Source organism: Globicephala melas, chromosome 11 (assembly GCF_963455315.2).
Source record: "Globicephala melas chromosome 11, mGloMel1.2, whole genome shotgun sequence".
In the NCBI taxonomy this organism is placed as follows: Eukaryota; Metazoa; Chordata; class Mammalia; order Artiodactyla; family Delphinidae; genus Globicephala; species Globicephala melas.
The window spans coordinates 43,633,212-43,649,690 of record NC_083324.2 but is presented as its reverse complement, the minus strand read 5'-3'; the positions used below and the strand labels follow the sequence as shown (position 1 = coordinate 43,649,690).

The window sequence follows — 16,479 nt, the reverse complement described above, 5'->3', positions numbered from 1 at the left end:
CTGTGATAATAGTAGGTCTTCTGGGGAAAAGGGCTCTATTTTGTTGGCGTCTTCCCCAGTGCCATGCCCCAAGATCGACAGTCAGGTAGTGCAGAAGGCAGCGACTAAAGGGCCCATCAGGGTTTCTCCAGAAATGCTCAGGCTGTCTCTCAGTTGGAGCTAGTAATGGCCAGTGGGCAGCAATCTTGCTTTTCCTAAGGCTTTCTCTGGTTACTAGAGACTGTGCTGGCTGCCCTGAGGCAGGATGGAATCACCACTTCCTGGGAGCAGCCCTGACTAATGACTGGGGAGCTAGGGGATAAGTACCCCAGCTCCCTTGCCCATTGGAACTCTTGGAGTTCCCCAGTGAGGAGGGCTCATCACCCATGGTCGTACCCTGCTTCATAACAAGTCATTTGTTGCCTATTTTCACTTCCCTGTATCATATCCCTACTCTCCTCCCTGTGGTTCCAGGTTCACCTCCAAATAAACTATAGGCCCTCAGATCTTTTTTTTTTTATGGCCTTTATTATGTTGAGATAGGTTCCCTCTATGCACACTTTCTGGAGAGTTGTTTTTTTTTTTATCATAAATGGGTGTTGAATTTTGCCAAAAGCTTTTTCTGCATCTATTGAGATGATCATATGGTTTTTATTCTTCTGTTAATATGGTGTATCACATTGATTGATTTGTGTATATTGAAGAATCCTTGCATTCCTGGGATAAATCCCACTTGATCGTGGTGTATGATCCTTTTAATGTGCTGTTGGATTCTGATTGCTACTATTTTGTTGAGGATTTTTGCATCTATATTCATCAGTGATATTGGTCTGTAATTTTCTTTTTTTGTAGTATATTTGTCTGGTTTTGGTATCAGGGTGATGGTGGCCTCATAGAATGAGTTTGGGAGTTTTCCTTCCTCTGCAATTTCTTGGAAGAGTTTGAGGATGGGTGTTAGCGCTTCTCTAAATGTTTGATAGAATTCACCTGTGAAGCCATCTGGTCCTGGACTTTCCTTCGTTGGAAGATTTTTAATCAGTTTCAATATCATTTCTTGTGATTGGTCTGTTCATATTTTCTATTTCTTCCTGGTTCAGTCTTGGAAGGTTATACCTTTCTAAGAATTTGTCCATTTCTTCCAGGTTGTCCATTTTATTGGCATAGAGTTGCTTGTGATAGTCTCTTAGGATGTTTTGTATTTCTGTGGTGTCTGTTGTACTTCTCCTTTTTCATTTCTAATTTCATTGATTTGAGTCCTCTCCCTCTTTTTCTTGATGAGTCTGGCTAATGGTTTATCAATTTTGTTTATCTTCTCAAAGAACCAGCTTTTAGTTTTATTGATCTTTGCTATTGTTTTCTTTGTTTCTCTTTCATTTATTTCTGCTCTGATCTTTATGATTTCTTTCCTTCTGCTAACTTTGGGTTTTGTTTGTTCTTCTTTCTCTAGTTCCTTTAGGTGTAAGGTTAGATTGTTTATTTGAGATTTTTCTTGTTTCTTGAATAGGCTTGTATTGCTATAAACTTCCCTCTTAGAACTGCTTTTGCTGCATCCCATAGGTTTTGGATCGTCATGTTTTCATTGTAATTTGTCTCTAGTTATTTTTTTATTTCATCTTTGATTTCTTCAGTGATCTCTTGCTTATTTAATAACATATTGTTTAGCCTCCATGTGTTTGTGTTTTTTACGTTTTTTTTTTCCCTGTAATTGATTTCTAATCTCACAGTGCTGTGGTCAGAAAAGATGCTTGATAGGGGGCTTCCCTGGTGGCACAGTGGTTGAGAGTCCGCCTGTCGATGCAGGCGACACGGGTTCGTACCCCGGTCTGGAAAGATCCCACATGCCGCGGAGCGGCTGGGCCCCTGAGCCATGGCCACTGAGCCTGCACATCCGGAGCCTGTGCTCCGCAACGGGAGAGGCCACAACAGTGAGAGGCCCGCGTACTGCAAAAAAAAAAAGATGCTTGATATCAGTTTTTCTTAAATTTACTGAGGCTTGATTTGTGACCCAAGATGTGATCTATCCTAGAGAATGTTCTGTGTGCACTTGAGAAGAAAGTGTAATCTGCTGTTTTGGGGTGGAATGTCCTATAAATATCAATTAAATCTATCTGGTCTATTGTTTCACTTAAAGCTTATGTTTCCTTATTAATTTTCTGTCTGGATGATATGTCCATTGTTGTAAGTGAGGTGTGAAAATCCCCCACTATTATTGTGTTACTGTCGATTTCCTCTTTTATAGCTGTTAGCAGTTGCCTTATGTATTAAGGTGCTCCTGTGTTGGGTGCATATATATTTATGATTGTTATATCTTCTTCTTGGATTGATCCCTTGATCATTATGTAGTGTCCTTCCTTGTCTCATGTAACATTCTTTATTTTGAAGTCTATTTTATCTGATATGAGTATTGCTACTCCAGCTTTCCTTTGACTTTCATTTGCATAGAATATCTTTTTCCATCCCCTCACTTTCAGTCTGAATGTGTCCCTAGGTCTGAAGTGGGTCTCTTGTAGACAGCATATATATGGGTCTTGTTTTTGTATCCATTCAGCAAGCCTGTGTCTTTGGTTGGAGCACTTAATCCATTCATATTTAAGGTAATTATTGATATGTATGTTCCTATTACCATTTTCTTAATTGTTGTGGGTTTGTTTTTGTAGCTCCTTTTCTTCTCTTGTTTTTCCCACTTAGAGAAGTTTCTTTAGCATTTGTCGTAGAGTTGGTTTGGTGGTGCTGAATTCTCTTAGCTTTTGCTTGTCTGTAACGGTTTTGATTTCTCCATCAAATCTGAATGAGATCCTTGCCGGGTAGAGTAATCTTGATTGTAGGTTCTTCTCTTTCATCACTTTAAGTATATCATGCCACTCCCTTCTGGCTTGTAGAGTTTCTGCTGAGAGATCAGCTGTTAACCTTATGGGAGTTCCCTTGTATGTTGTTTGTCATTTTTCCCTTGTCGCTTTCAATGAGTTTTCTTTGTCTTTAATTTTTGTCAGTTTGATTACTATGTGTCTCGGCGTGTTTCTCCTGTACGAGACTCTCTGTGCTTCACGGACTTGGGCGGCTATTTCCTTTCCCATGTTAGCGAAGTTTTCAACTATAATCTCTTCAAGTATTTTCTCAGGTCGTTTCTCTCTCTCTTCTCCTTCTGAGACCCCTATAATGTGAATGTTGTTGCGTTTAATGTTGTCCCAGAGGTCTCTCAGGCTGCCTTCATTTCTTTTCATTCTTTTTTCTTTTTTTCTGTTCCGCAGCAGTGAATTCCACCATTCTGTCTTCCAGGTCACTTATCAGTTCTTCTGCCTGTCAGTTATTCTGCTATTGATTCCTTTTAGTGTAGTTTTCATTTCAGTTATTGTATTGTTCATATCTGTTTGTTTGTTCTTTAATTCTTCTAGGTCTTTCTTATACATTTCTTGCATCTTGTCGATCTTTGCCTCCATTCTTTTTCTGAGGTCCTGGATCATCTTCACTATCATTATTCTGAATTCTTTTTCTGGAAGGTTGCCCATCTCCACTTCATTTAGTTGTTTTTCTGGGGTTTTATCTTGTTCCTTCATGTGGTACATAGCCCTCTGCCTTTTCATTTTGTCTATCTTTCTGTGAATGTGGTTTTTGTTCCACAGGCTGCAGGATTGTAATTGTTCTTGCTTCTGCTGTCTCTCGGATCTTTGTATTAGGGTCCATTTCTGGGGTAAGCCAAACAGACACACACATGATGCAAACGTGCAGACTTGCCCCATCAGTGGAGCATTCACTCTCAGGGGAAAGGTGTATCCTTGGGGCCTTACAATTAGTCACTAAGTCTGCCCTCAGGACCATCTTTGGGGCTCTGAATCTGATGCTTCTTCTTAGTGGCACACCCTAGGCCTTCTCTCCTTGAGGAGTTGGCTACTCTGTTCTCTGAGCTTTGCCAAAAAGCTTTCATTTTTTTTTTTAACACTTAAACTATATCTTATTTTTGTGGTTGTCTATCCCGCCCCCCATCCCCCACCCCTGACCATAGCTCCTTGAGAGCAGGGCCACCTGTTCTTCACTGCTGGACCCCCAGCCCCTGGCCAGTTCTGCAACCCATCCTGGGCTGGTAAAGACCACTCGCTTGTGAACACAGGCACCCACAGGCTGCAGGGGAAGATGGGGCACTTAATGTGCGGCTCTACATGAGTCCAGCTGTCTGCAGCCTCTCCTGGGGTAATGGGAGGAAGCCAAAGAGAGAAGGCCCTAGTGATGCTACTCTGTGCCTGCCTCCAGGGTTGGCTGTGTTGTAGATGTGGTCCTGGATTCTCCTCCAACACCCACTACATGGTGGGCTGGGGTCTGCCCATCACCAGCTCCTCTCTTCTTCTGCCTTTTATAATTCCAGATTGCATGTTGCTCTGGGAAAGCTAGAAGTTGGCCAGTTTTTGTCTCAGCAAAAGCAGGGATGGCTCCATAAATGCCCAACCCCATGAAAACCTTGGTTGTCAAGCTGCATTGTGGGAAATTCTCAGAGCTCTGCCTGGGCTCCAGTACCATGTTCCCTTTGTGCACTGGGACACCCTCTGGGACCCTGCTCTCCTCCATCCTCTCCTTTCTCCAAATTCTCACTCTTTCATAATTGTGCAGACAACTCACAGTTAGAAACTCAAGACCAGCAACTGTACCCTGATCTTTATTTCCCAGTAATGAGCACATGCTGTGTATATGGCAGATGCTCAGTCAAGGTCTACGAAGTGAAAATGTGTTTGGGGGGGACATGGATTACTTGCTGTAAGCACTGTCAAGACTGAAGACTGAAGGTGGGTTTACTCAGCCCACAGTGTCCCCTACAGCTGACCTCAACCATGGACCAACAGGCTCCAGAGCCAACCTTTCTCCTGAAGCATAAACAGAACTGCTGAAAATAGCCCAGTTGATGTTACCCTTCTAAGATGACCTCTGCCTCTGGCCCTCCTCTGTTCTACATTTGTGCTCTGCTGAGACTGAGAAGTGCCCCCAGGGAATAACCTGCTTCCTGCTAAACGGATCAGACATCTTTCAAGACTTCTGGGATTGGCCTGGACATTTTAGCATGTCAAGGACCAAGCAGTCCTCGGAAAAACCAGCAGTTTTCCATACAAGTGCTTTATATTTTTTATTTTAAATCTTCATCCTGAGAGATGCATGGATTTTTTTTTTTTTTTTTTTTTTGTGGTACGCGGGCTTCTCACTGTTGCGGCCTCTCCCATTGCGGAGCACAGGCTCCGGACACGCAGGCTCAGCAGCCATGGCTCACGGGCCCAGCCGCTCCGTGGCATGTGGGATCTTCCCGGACCGGGGCACGAACCCGTGTCCCCTGCATCGGCAGGCAGACTCTCAACCACTGCGCCACCAGGGAAGCCCCAGAGATGCATGGATTTTTGAGCCAAGTATGAAATCATTTTTCTGTGTGTGATGTTGTTGAACTAAGTTTTTTGTTTCTATGCAACTGATAAATTACACATGGGTGCCTTAGTTTAGAGAAATTTATGCACAAAATCATGTTTTGAAAACCAAGATCCTTTGCAAATTTTTCTGGAATGCTCATAATTCAGCAGGAACGGTTTTGTGAAATGGAGTGTCTTTTACAAGTGCTTATAATACCACCTAAATTTGTTAGTTTCTAAGTCTGAACTTTGAAATGCTCTTTCTTTGTTGTTATTTGTTTACTTTTATGGTGTGGAGACACTTATTACCATGAGTAGTTGAAAAGCCCTGCAAATGTTTGAGGACCACATTAGCTGTGGTATCTTGGATACTGCAGTGGATGCCTGCTAGGTTGGATTGGTGTTCCTGGCCTACATATAATAAGACACCTTCTCCTAGTCCACATAGAACACGTAGCTGAAGGGGTCTGTGTAGCCAAGTAATCTGAACACACTTGCCCACTGTCTCACGGGTCTCAGAAGGAAAACTGCCCATGTGGGAAACATGTCCACATTATATATTGTGTGCTGTGTGAGAGACCTCATGACTTGGTGGCCCAGCTGTCCCAAACGGGCACACCCCACTCAGACTGATGGTAGGAAGGGCTGAGCAACCACACGACAGCCGAGAAGCCTCCCAACAGCATTTTTGAAACCCATAGACCAAGCACATGCTACTTAGAACAGTTACTTGTCTCATCCAGCCTGTCCACGCTCTTCCAGCTGGGCAATGCCTCCTCCTCCCTCAGCTGCTGGTCCCTCGGCTGCCTCGATGCAGCCTCCAGCGAAGAGGTCCTCAGGGCATCTTCTCTGCTGAGTGGGAACGCAGACTGTGACCGCTGTGGAAAGAAAAGAGGGGAAGGGGTGACCTTGTAAGGCACAGTCCCCAGGAGGAGTGCCTTCAGATCTGCAGGCGTCCCACTGCATGGAGAAGACACAGCTGATGGTAATGTCTTTTCTCGTGTTGAGGTTTAGAAGTTGCACATCAGAGCATCATGCCATATAATGGCACAAATGGTTCCTGTTTATTCCATTGCAAGCACGCAGGCCTGCCAGAAAGCATCAGAGATGTGGTAGAATCCGACAGAGCAGGTTCTCACATGGCTCCTGTTTCCCCAGCCATTCTTTCGGCCAAGATTTCTTAGGGCCAACTGTGTGTGATGAAAATGAGAGCATCTTCCCTTCAAAGACCTCCAAACCTGAGCATTTCAGCAGTGTAAGTAGAAAGTTATCGCACAATCTAAGGGCTGCAATAGACAAGTGAATCAAGGATGATCAGTCCACAAGCCCAGAGCCTTTGCAACACATTCCCATTTAGTTAAAAAAAGGAAAATAAACTCTACCCTAAGGGCAAGTGGTAGAAAAGGGATTTCAAATGACTGACAAGAAACATGTTTGAGCTGTATATGTTACAAATGTTATACTGAGAATCTGAAGCTCAAATGTTCTGTGTAGGGAATTTCATCAAACAGAAAGAGGCCAATTTTTTCCATTGTCATTTAATGAAAGAATTCCCTTCTATTGGTGATTTACTTTGATCTTTTTTATGGGTGAAACAGGAACAAAAGCGTCTCTGAGCTAGGAAGCAAAGTATCCATCTCTGACTCAGGCCCCAGGCAGTTTGGCGCCACCAGCTGGTCAACCTCAACAACAACACTCCTGCTGCCTTCTCTCCCGGCAGGAACTGGCTCATCTTGGTAACTTGCTTCCTCTCCTGCCACAGGTCCTGAGAGTAGGAGACAAGAGGGGAGCATGTTTGGAGAGCTGTGGGCAGGGCCCTCGGGCGGCTGAGGCTGGACTCAGGACTCAGCTGTATCTGGGCTCCAAGACCACCTCTGCCACAACACCTTGGCTGAGTGACTCAATTTGTTGAGAAGCAGAAACCTTATCTTGCACTGCACACAGTAATTGCATAATAAGTGTGAGCTTTAAAAAGGTGTTTGAGAATAACAAAGGAGAATAGCAAACACCGGATCCAGGATATATAGGTGAGAAAATTGAGCATCATGACCAGGGTTTTGGGAGAGGACAATGCACTCTGTAGCCTTGCCCCGAAGGATGGTTAACCAGTCTGAGAAAAGACTCAGAGAGGGCTGAGGATCGAGCCCCAGCATCACCATCATTGCAGGCTAGGCCAGGGCCCAGCAGCCTGCAGACATAGGGCATCTGGCACACTTTGTTGGAGAGGGTGGTACAGCCAGTTCTGGTCCAGAAAAAGTCATAGGAAACCTCTTCTATTTCCCCTCACAAGACCTTGAGGCCGATCCAGGAGGAAGATGGGTTTGCATAACAAATACGGAACGCTTTAAGCTGTGTACCAAGGGTCACAAACTGCTTTCCACCCCTTTGATTACAGAAGAGAGTATGACGGGTCTACAGACCTGCCGTTCGATGCAGCGGTCACAGGTTAATGCAGCCCAGGAGTGGAGGAGCTCTCCCCCTCTTATCGATTAGATGAGATTCAGTGTGCCTTCAGTTCAAACAGGCCACGGTCTGTGGAAAACCCCCTTCCTCAAGCTGGGCTGAGGATCTTGGCTGCTTGTATTCTTGCTGTGTTATACGACACTCTATTGCAACATCTGTTTTTTTGCCTGGTGCAAGCAACTGAGGGAGGTTAATGGACTGCTAATGGTGACATCCTCAGCCCCTGGCACAGTAACTGGTACGGAACTGGAAATCAATGAATGTTTACTGTGGAGTGAATGTAATTTGGGCCGGGCTACAGGATAGGTTTTCAGAAGCCTGATTATGATAATGATGATGATCTTACTAACTTCTTGGATGAGACTGGGGATCAAGAAAAACAAAGAAGAAGCCCACTGTCATCCTCACTTATGTCACGGAGGGCAAGGTCTTGGAGGAGAGAAAAGCTAACACACACGTCAAGTGGCTCTCAGTTGGGTACCAGTTCCATCATTCTGAGGGCACAGCAAGCACTGACCCTGTCTCTAGCGCCCTGAACAGCTCTGATACTTCACAACAACCAAGGTTTTCTTGGGGTTGGGTATTCAGGGAGCCATCTATAATTTTGTGAAATCCTTCACAGATGATGAGCAGCTATCACAGAGGCAGAGATTAAGGGTGACAATCTGTTGGCAAGTGAAGTTATTAAAAATGAATAAAAAAAAATCCTTCCATGGCAAACCCCCATATATTCAGGGGAACGTACCCTTGACATGTCTCCCACCTTGGACTGTCAAGAAAACCCCCCTTCTGTGTGATTGCACAGCTCTTCCTGTCTCTCCTACAGTCCTATTCCAACATATCGACTCCTCCACAGACTGTGAGTTCCTTGAAAACAGGGATGGTCTTTTGGATGTGACCCTCGGTCCCATGTTTGTGACTGAATTTGTAGGATGTAAGACACAGGTGTGGCCCTAAGGAGCTGATGGCCTATTGCCAGGTGCAGTATTACTGCAGCCTCACCTGAGCTGTTTTCTGTACCTTGGTCTTTATTTTTCTATCTTCAAACTTCTCACTGTAAATCACTGAATACGTGTTTGAAAGAGAGGAAATGATAGTATTTCATTTTGCAATGGCTCAAACAATATTTTATTTCTGTATGTGTGTGTCTGTAGGAGGTGGCTGGGCTCCATTTCTATAGGACAAAAATGCTCCCTCACCTACGAAAGCCAAGATCAAAAAATGAAAAGTCCTTCTGTGGTCCCAACAGGGAAGATGGGATCTATGTTTTTCATGAGTTGAGGATGCCAGGCTTTTGTAATCTATTTCAGGCAAGCCATTGTTTCAAACTAGGAAAAACAGCTGTACCCTGACAATCACAATGAGCTGACTCCAGCGCGTCTCAGGACACTGCTGGCCTGCTGTCTCCAGCCAGGGTGGAAAAGCCCCAGACCCTAGACCCAGTTTTGCCACAAACTCATTGCAGTAAACGTATTGCCCAGAAGATGGCGCAACCACGACATTTTTACTTGCCAGTTGGTTCAACCTCTGTGGCTCTCGGGAAGTGATGGGATTACTTGATTAATTTATTTGCCTTGTTTCCCTGGCTGTGCCTTCTGTGCCCACCCCTTCGTTCCCACCCACAGCTTTTGTTTTTCTTCCTCTTACCCACCCTAGGGTCCATGGAAGAAACAGTGCTGGTGATGTCAGGTCGGGCGGGCCTGAGTTACAGTGTCTGCGCGTCTGTGCTGGGGGGCTGGGCATGGAGGGTGGAGTCCATGGGTTCAGGAATGTTAGCATGCCAGCAAAGCCTTGCAAAGATGGACTGCGAAGTTCAAACAGGCCCCGCCTCTTAACTCTTTGGGCATGAATGGGTAATGTGTTGGGTAGAGGGTCCATGCCAGCTCCTCTTGCTATGTGGGATCTTGGGAGGATCTGTTCTAAGCTTCAGTTTCCTCACAGAAAGGAATCAGTGCCATGTCTAGCACACAGAATGCACTCAGTAAATATCGTCACAATAATAGCATTTATTAAGCTTTGCCACTGAGCCAGGGCAAGACCTCCATCCCCTCACTCAGTCCTATTGGGTGCACATGTGAGTGAGTTGCGGCAGCCTGGAATAACTTGCCCAAGCACAAGGTTGGTGCAGGGCTTGACCTTGGGTCTGTCTGGCTCCGAGGTGATGCTCTTCCATGCCCTCTTGCTGCTGTGCCTGACACCCTTTGCTGAAAACCTGGGGACAAGGCACTCCTGGCTAACATGCTCCAACCCAGCAGGACCTGCCATCCAAACCAGCTGGTTCTGAAGCTTTAGGCAAAACTTTCAGTGTGATCATCAGCTACCTTTGTTAAAGCTTCCTCTGCAGCCACTGGTCCCCCGTGTGGGCAGCAGCGTCCTGTTCTCCCTGTATTTCTTGGAATGTTATATTGTTGCTATGACTGCAATGATTATCATCATTGCCACCAGGGCAGGCTCCCTGGGGCACCGATCATGGCTTCAAAATAAGTCTTTGCTCTCAAGGAGCCCACATCATAAAACAGGGAGAGAATGTTTTTAGTATCAAGGGTTTATGGGCAAAGGGATCGATAACAGTGTTCATATGAATAACAACTGAGACATAGCTTTGCTTTGTATTTTTAGGGTCGGGCATAGTCATTAAATTCAATCCAATAATTATAACAACAATGAAAAATACTTTAGGTCTGTACTATAGTCATTTAAAGGAGTGAGCAAATGTGAGGGAGGAAAATGACAAAAGCACAAAGGGAAAAGGCTGAGGAAAATAGGGAAGGATAGAGAAGAGACAGAGTCAGACAGAGATGCACCTTAGTCCCCAGGCATAGCATATGCCCAGCCTCTGCTGTCATCATTATTATCAATAGGATCACCGTATTAATACAGAGACGACTTTTTATATACACGTGCCCAAAGAGATAGGCACTAAATGAATTATAACCCCTGCACTGGTGCCTTTCAGGATATTGCATCTTAAGGCTTTGAAAGCTAGATTGCACTGACCCCCCTACTGGCAGAGAACCACACAATAAAGGAGGAAATTAAAAAGTGGACAATCACACTGAACTTTCTTTCAAGAGAGTAGATGAGAAATCCTGTCAGCATGGGGATGGATTAAGTTTGGGTTTAGCAGTTAAGCCCAAGGAGCCCAGTTATAGGGTTCTGCACAGTTACCCCTGGAGGCAGGGTATTCGTGTCCTTGGAGAACTGAGGATAAAAGAGGAAGCACTGCCAGGAGACCACTGGTTTAGGGCCATCCAGGGTCTGTAGGTCAAAGTGCCCTCCTGAAGATATCACGAAGAGGTCATCCTTAAGCCTGCAGCCTGCCGGCATCCCCTGCCAGCTTTGGGTCAATGTACTGATGCCCAGCTCCGCCCCAGACCCTGTGGGTCAGCGCCCCTGGAGTGGGGCTCAGGCAGATGAGGAAGATGAGCGTCTGAGGCGAGAACAGCTCGTGGAAAGGTGGGAGAGCCACCTTCCTCGAAGTCCCCAAGAACCGAGGCTTGGCCTGCTGGTTCATGTCCAGGCTCTGGCCAGCCTCCAGAAGCATTTCTGCTTTTATGCCCTCTGCTTCTCGCTCCGTCTTTATCTAGCTCCCTAGACCAGAGCTGTGTAAGAAACCTTTTCAGGGAGGCTGGAAATGTTCTGTATCTGCACTGCCCAATAAAGTAGCCACCAGTCCCAGGGGCTGTTGAGGACTTGAAATGTGGCCAGTGTGACTGAAGAACTGGATTTTAAATTTAACTTTAATTAAATTGTCACTTGTGTCTTGTGGTCACCATATGGGACAGTGCAGACTAGAACCTCATGAAAGGGACCTTAGGGATCGAGTCCCTTGATCTCACGTTTTAGAGGAGGAAGCTAGATCAAAAGCTTTGGAACAGGAAAAAGGTACTCAACTCCCGACCCCACTGATTACTACTTGTGGGAGCTTAGGCAAGTTATGCTAAAACTATAGTTTCTTTACCTATAAAATGGGCCCAATAATACCTGTCCCCACCTTTCGGTGGAGAGTAAAAAAAATAACATGCGATGGGGTGATTTTCCTATGGCTTCCTTTCCAGTTTTTTTTTTTAATTGAAGTATAGTTGATTTACAATATTGTATTAGTTTCAGTTGTACAGCAAAGTGAGTCACTTACATATATGTAGTTTTTCAGATTGTTTCCATTATAGGTTATTATAAGATATTGAATATAGTTCCCTGTGCTTCACTTAGTATGATCATCTCTAGGTCCATCCACATTGCTGCAGACGGCATTATTTCATTCTTTTTTATTGTGCCTTTCCAGTTTTAAATTGCACCTGTGTGTTGCCCTGTCCCTTGCCCTGTGCTATGACTGTGGGCACCTGCAGCTGATAGAACACCAGCCCTGCTGGCCAGTCCTGCTCTTTCTTGCTGAATTTCCACACCAAGGGCCCAGCCTCTATCCCATTCTCCACACATCGTTGCCGGGGCTGCTTAAACACATACCAAAGGATTTTACGGGCTTGGTGACTCTACCGCAGATGTGGCAGGCCCAGACCCTTGGGGCACAGGAAGGACACTGTGCTTTGTGGTTGGGGATGACGAACAAAAAGGTCTACTCACACCCCGACTTCCTGCCCACATCCAGATGTGACCTCAGAAGGCAGTGGCAATTCTCTCGTTGTCACTTCTCAGTTTCAGTAAAGCAAGTGCTCAAGTTGTAAGAACACACCTGGCCTTCAGAAAGCCTTTTTTTCCATGGGACTCAGTACAACTATTTTCAGGATTAATTTTAAAAAGCCTATTGACATCGTTATTTTTCCTAGATTGGTCTCTGTGTAAAAACCCACCTCCATGTGTGTAAGAGCACAGGCCTCCTGGCCCCCACGCAGCGCTCTCTGCATCTCTCCCTGCCCTTCAGGAACCTCAGGCTGTCTGGTGGGCACATGTGCTAACTATAGATGTTAAGCGTGGTGTCCCTATTTCTGTGGGGATAATGGTTCTGACTTGCACACATGCAGGGCACCTGTAGGGCGTGGGCCGGCATGGTGTGGGGACTCACCCAGAAGGTGGTGGAGGCGCGGCGGCCTCCTGGGGAGGCTGTGGTCCCCTCGTCGGCTGCCTTCGCACTGCAACTCTGGTGCTGTGGCCACTCCGGCTCCTCTTCCACGTGCTGCTCACTTTTGCTCTTCTGTTTTCTTATGATCTGGGGAGGAGGCGGGTGACAAAGGGGACACATTATTGGAGAGGGCTCCAGTGCTATGTGGGGTAACTGGGACCATCTCTGGGAAATTCTTAGCCATGTAAGAGCTTAGTTTCAGGGTCTTCCCTGGCAATCCAGTGCTTAAGACTTTGCCTTCCAGTGCAGGGGGTGCAGGTTCAATCCCTGGTTGGGGAGCTAAGATCCCACATGCCTCGTGGCCAAAAAACCAAAACATAAAACAGAAGCAATATTGTAACAAATTTAAAAAAGACTTAAAAAAAATGGTCCACATCAAAAAAAAATCTTAAAAAAAAAGTGTTTCGTTTCAACAGAATACTATCTGATTTCAGGTCTTATGATAAAACAGCACAACTAAAGCCTTGAACATTCTACATCACTTTACAGTTTACAAGTAGTCCTTTTACAATGCTGACAACTTCTATTTATTAAGTGCCTACTGTGTGCCAGTCTCTGTGCTTGGCACCATAAATGCTTTACCTCATTTAATTCTCAAAATAATTCTAAGAGCTACGTACTATAACTGTCCCCATTTTACAGATGATGAATGAGGCTCAGAGGTTATCAGTTAAGGACACACAGCTCATAAATAGTGGAAGTGGATCGCAAACCCAGAGTCTCTGGCCGTACATCCTGACTTTAGGAAGTGTCTGAAAGCCCTAAGGAGGGGGCAGATACCAAGCATCACGAGGGAAGGCTTCAGCTTGTTTGCACCGCTTGCTAGGCTGGGCATGGCCACTTGGATTTAATGAGTCCATTTGTACGAAGGTCTCTGGGCTGGGTTCCTGGCTCCTCACCCACCAGCTCAATCCCTAAAGGCAACCACGTTCACACCGCTTAGTTTTTGCAGGGCAATTCAACCCCTCTGCATTAGCCCCAGAGTACAATGGAGAAAGTGAGAAGAAGAGAAGAAATGGTGCCCAAGACAACAAAGGCGCCTATGGTGGCTCTTCTGCTCACCAAAGGCCCTGGTCCAGGCCAGGGTGGTAAATTGCAGTCATCTGGATGCTAGGGCCCACCTACCTTCTGCAGGATGGTTGTGGCCAGTTCCTCAGTCAGCTCCTCCCTGTGGTCCCGCAGGTAACTGGCCTCATTCTGCTTGTCCTGCAGAGAGAGGAAGAGAATGTCGTGAGCTGTGGGTGTGTTTGGGAGACTTGGCAATCGCTTTCTGAGGAGTCCTGACCACAAATGCAGGGGGAGGATAGGCTCTAGTCAAGGGTGGCTATCATGATGATGGTTTCCCCACAACCTGCACTTTCTCTTGGCAGCCAGGACTCCACCCACACCTCCTCCCAGACAGACGTTGTGACGGGGGCCGGGGTGGGCATACCAGGCTATCCCCATAGGCTTCTGCTTTGGAGATCGCTTCTTCGATGGCCTCTTCAGCCACCCGTAGGGCGACAGCCAATGTGTCCATCATGCTATGTCCTAGACAGGAAACAGAACATAGACCGCTTTCTGAAAGGCAAGGACAAGCTCCAAAACATACAAAGTGGCTTAAAGACGACTGGACAAGGCTTCCCTGGTGGCGCAGTGGTTGAGAGTCTGCCTGCTGATGCAGGGGACACGGGTTCGTGCCCCGATCCGGGAAGATCCCACATGCTGCGGAGCGGCTATGCCCGTGAGCCATGGCCGCTGAGCCTGCACGTCTGGAGCCTGTGCTCCGCAACGGGAGAGGCCACAGCAGTGAGAGGCCCGCATACCGCAAAAAAAAAAAAAAAAAAAAAAAAAAAAAAAAGACGACTGGACAAAAGGACTTAATATAAGGAAATAACGGTTCTTCATCCACTTTCTCAGGTAAAGATTATGTTTTATTTTGTGCACGTAATGTATCATTATAATGATAGGGAGGAAAATTGTGAAATCTTCTGAGGGCTGTGCTCATGGTTTAATGCAAACACAAAATCCATGGAAGAATTTTTTAGACTCTAAACCCATACTATCGATAACATTGGCCGATCTTGCTGAGCTCAACCACGTGCTGGGCTGCAGACTGAGTGTCTCATACATGATCACAGTGGATCCTTCCAACAACTCATTGAGTAGGCACCATTTTATAGATGAGAGAACTGAAGCACAGAGAGGTCAAATAACTCACCCAACGTTGCACAGTGAGACAGAGAGCTGAGATTTGAATTCAGGGCTCTCTGTCTCCAAATCCTGTGATTTTAACCACAAAAGTGAGATAAACACAAGCCAACATGATTTTTAAAAATAATGCTATCATATATTTAGTGAACATATTTTTTGCATATGGTGACAAACGGAAGTTTTCCCAAGTCAAAGGACTTCTGCAGGTGACAAAATTCTTTTTGAAGTCAAATACTTGGAAGACTTTTGCTTCCTGGAGGTACTAGATTTTTTGCTTCTTACTTGAAAGTGAGAATCTCTATCATTCCTCTCAGTTCATCCCAGAAGCCCGATTCACATCAGGCACAAGAACAGAGGTCTGCAGGGGCTGCTTGCCTATGTCTCCTTTTCCTCGATTTCAACCTCCTGTTTCCATTTATAATCTCCTAGTCATGCATTATTTAACACATGCATATCTCCTGAAAGCTGCCTCAGATTCTTTGTAGAATGAGACAAGGTGTAAATATATCAATTCATTAATTAATCAATCCGTTAATTAAAATACTTAATTCAAGCTTCTTAGGCTCCTAAAGACACACATGTGGACAGAAAGTGGCATTTGGCAAACATAACAAAATCTCCCAAACCAACCCAATTAAAGTCAAAACCATCTAGCCAGGCAGCTGACAAGGACATCACAGGCTGGCTGTGACAGTCCTGACAGAGACACACGGGGGCAACCCAGCTCAGGGCTTGGCACCCCTCAGGTGGCTGAGTGAACACATAATTTCCCCAGTGTTTCTATAAGAAGAGTCTATAAAATTTAAGTTGTCACTACATTCAGTGCTCCCTGGAGACAGACACTGTATCTCCCATCTCTCTTCTTCAAGATACCAATCAGTGTATTCTTCATAGAAGTGGTGCCCCACAAATTCTTGTTGATTCAAAGTGCACCAAGACCTCCCCAGCACTAGGGTCTCTGAGGGTCCCAGTGATGCCTCGACAGACACGAGCTGAGCCCATGCTCTCATGTGCTTTCCGAGCTATTGGGTGATCAGGTGCATAGCTAACTGCTAAGAGGCATGCTGGAGATCCTATGATGGGGATAGTCACCAGCTTCCACAGAGCCCTGGAGAGGAAGAGCCTAGAGCCATCAAAAAGGGTGGAGGCCACGTCTGTGGTTTTGGCATGAGGTGGAGTGGAGCGCTAAGATGTTTGGGCTGAAAGTGAAGGCTTGAGAGGGTGTTTCAGAGATAAAAACTGGTGGGGTGTGGAGGGAGGATAAGAAAGCAGAGGCAGAGTGACCGAAGTTCAGAGGACCAGTCAGGTGGGGGGGACTGTTAGTTTTATGTGTCAACTTGGTGAAGCTATAGCACCCAGCTGTTTAATCAAACACTAACCCAGGTG

At 45.8% G+C, this 16,479-nt stretch overlaps 1 protein-coding gene across 4 annotated transcripts in view; it reads right to left on the bottom strand.

The window, feature by feature from the left end:
- MYRIP (myosin VIIA and Rab interacting protein) overlaps positions 1 to 16,479 on the bottom strand; it is a 221,827-nt gene that overhangs the window by 60,401 nt on the left and 144,947 nt on the right. For all 4 annotated transcript variants that reach the window (XM_060309021.2, XM_060309022.2, XM_030846205.3 and 1 more), the window contains exons 6-9: positions 14,333 to 14,430; positions 14,026 to 14,106; positions 12,844 to 12,987; positions 6,088 to 6,235 (exon numbers count right to left, since the gene is read on the bottom strand). In XM_060309021.2, coding sequence (XP_060165004.1) covers positions 6,088 to 6,235; positions 12,844 to 12,987; positions 14,026 to 14,106; positions 14,333 to 14,430 — 471 coding nt within the window. The remainder of the gene's footprint in view (positions 1 to 6,087; positions 6,236 to 12,843; positions 12,988 to 14,025; positions 14,107 to 14,332; positions 14,431 to 16,479) is intronic.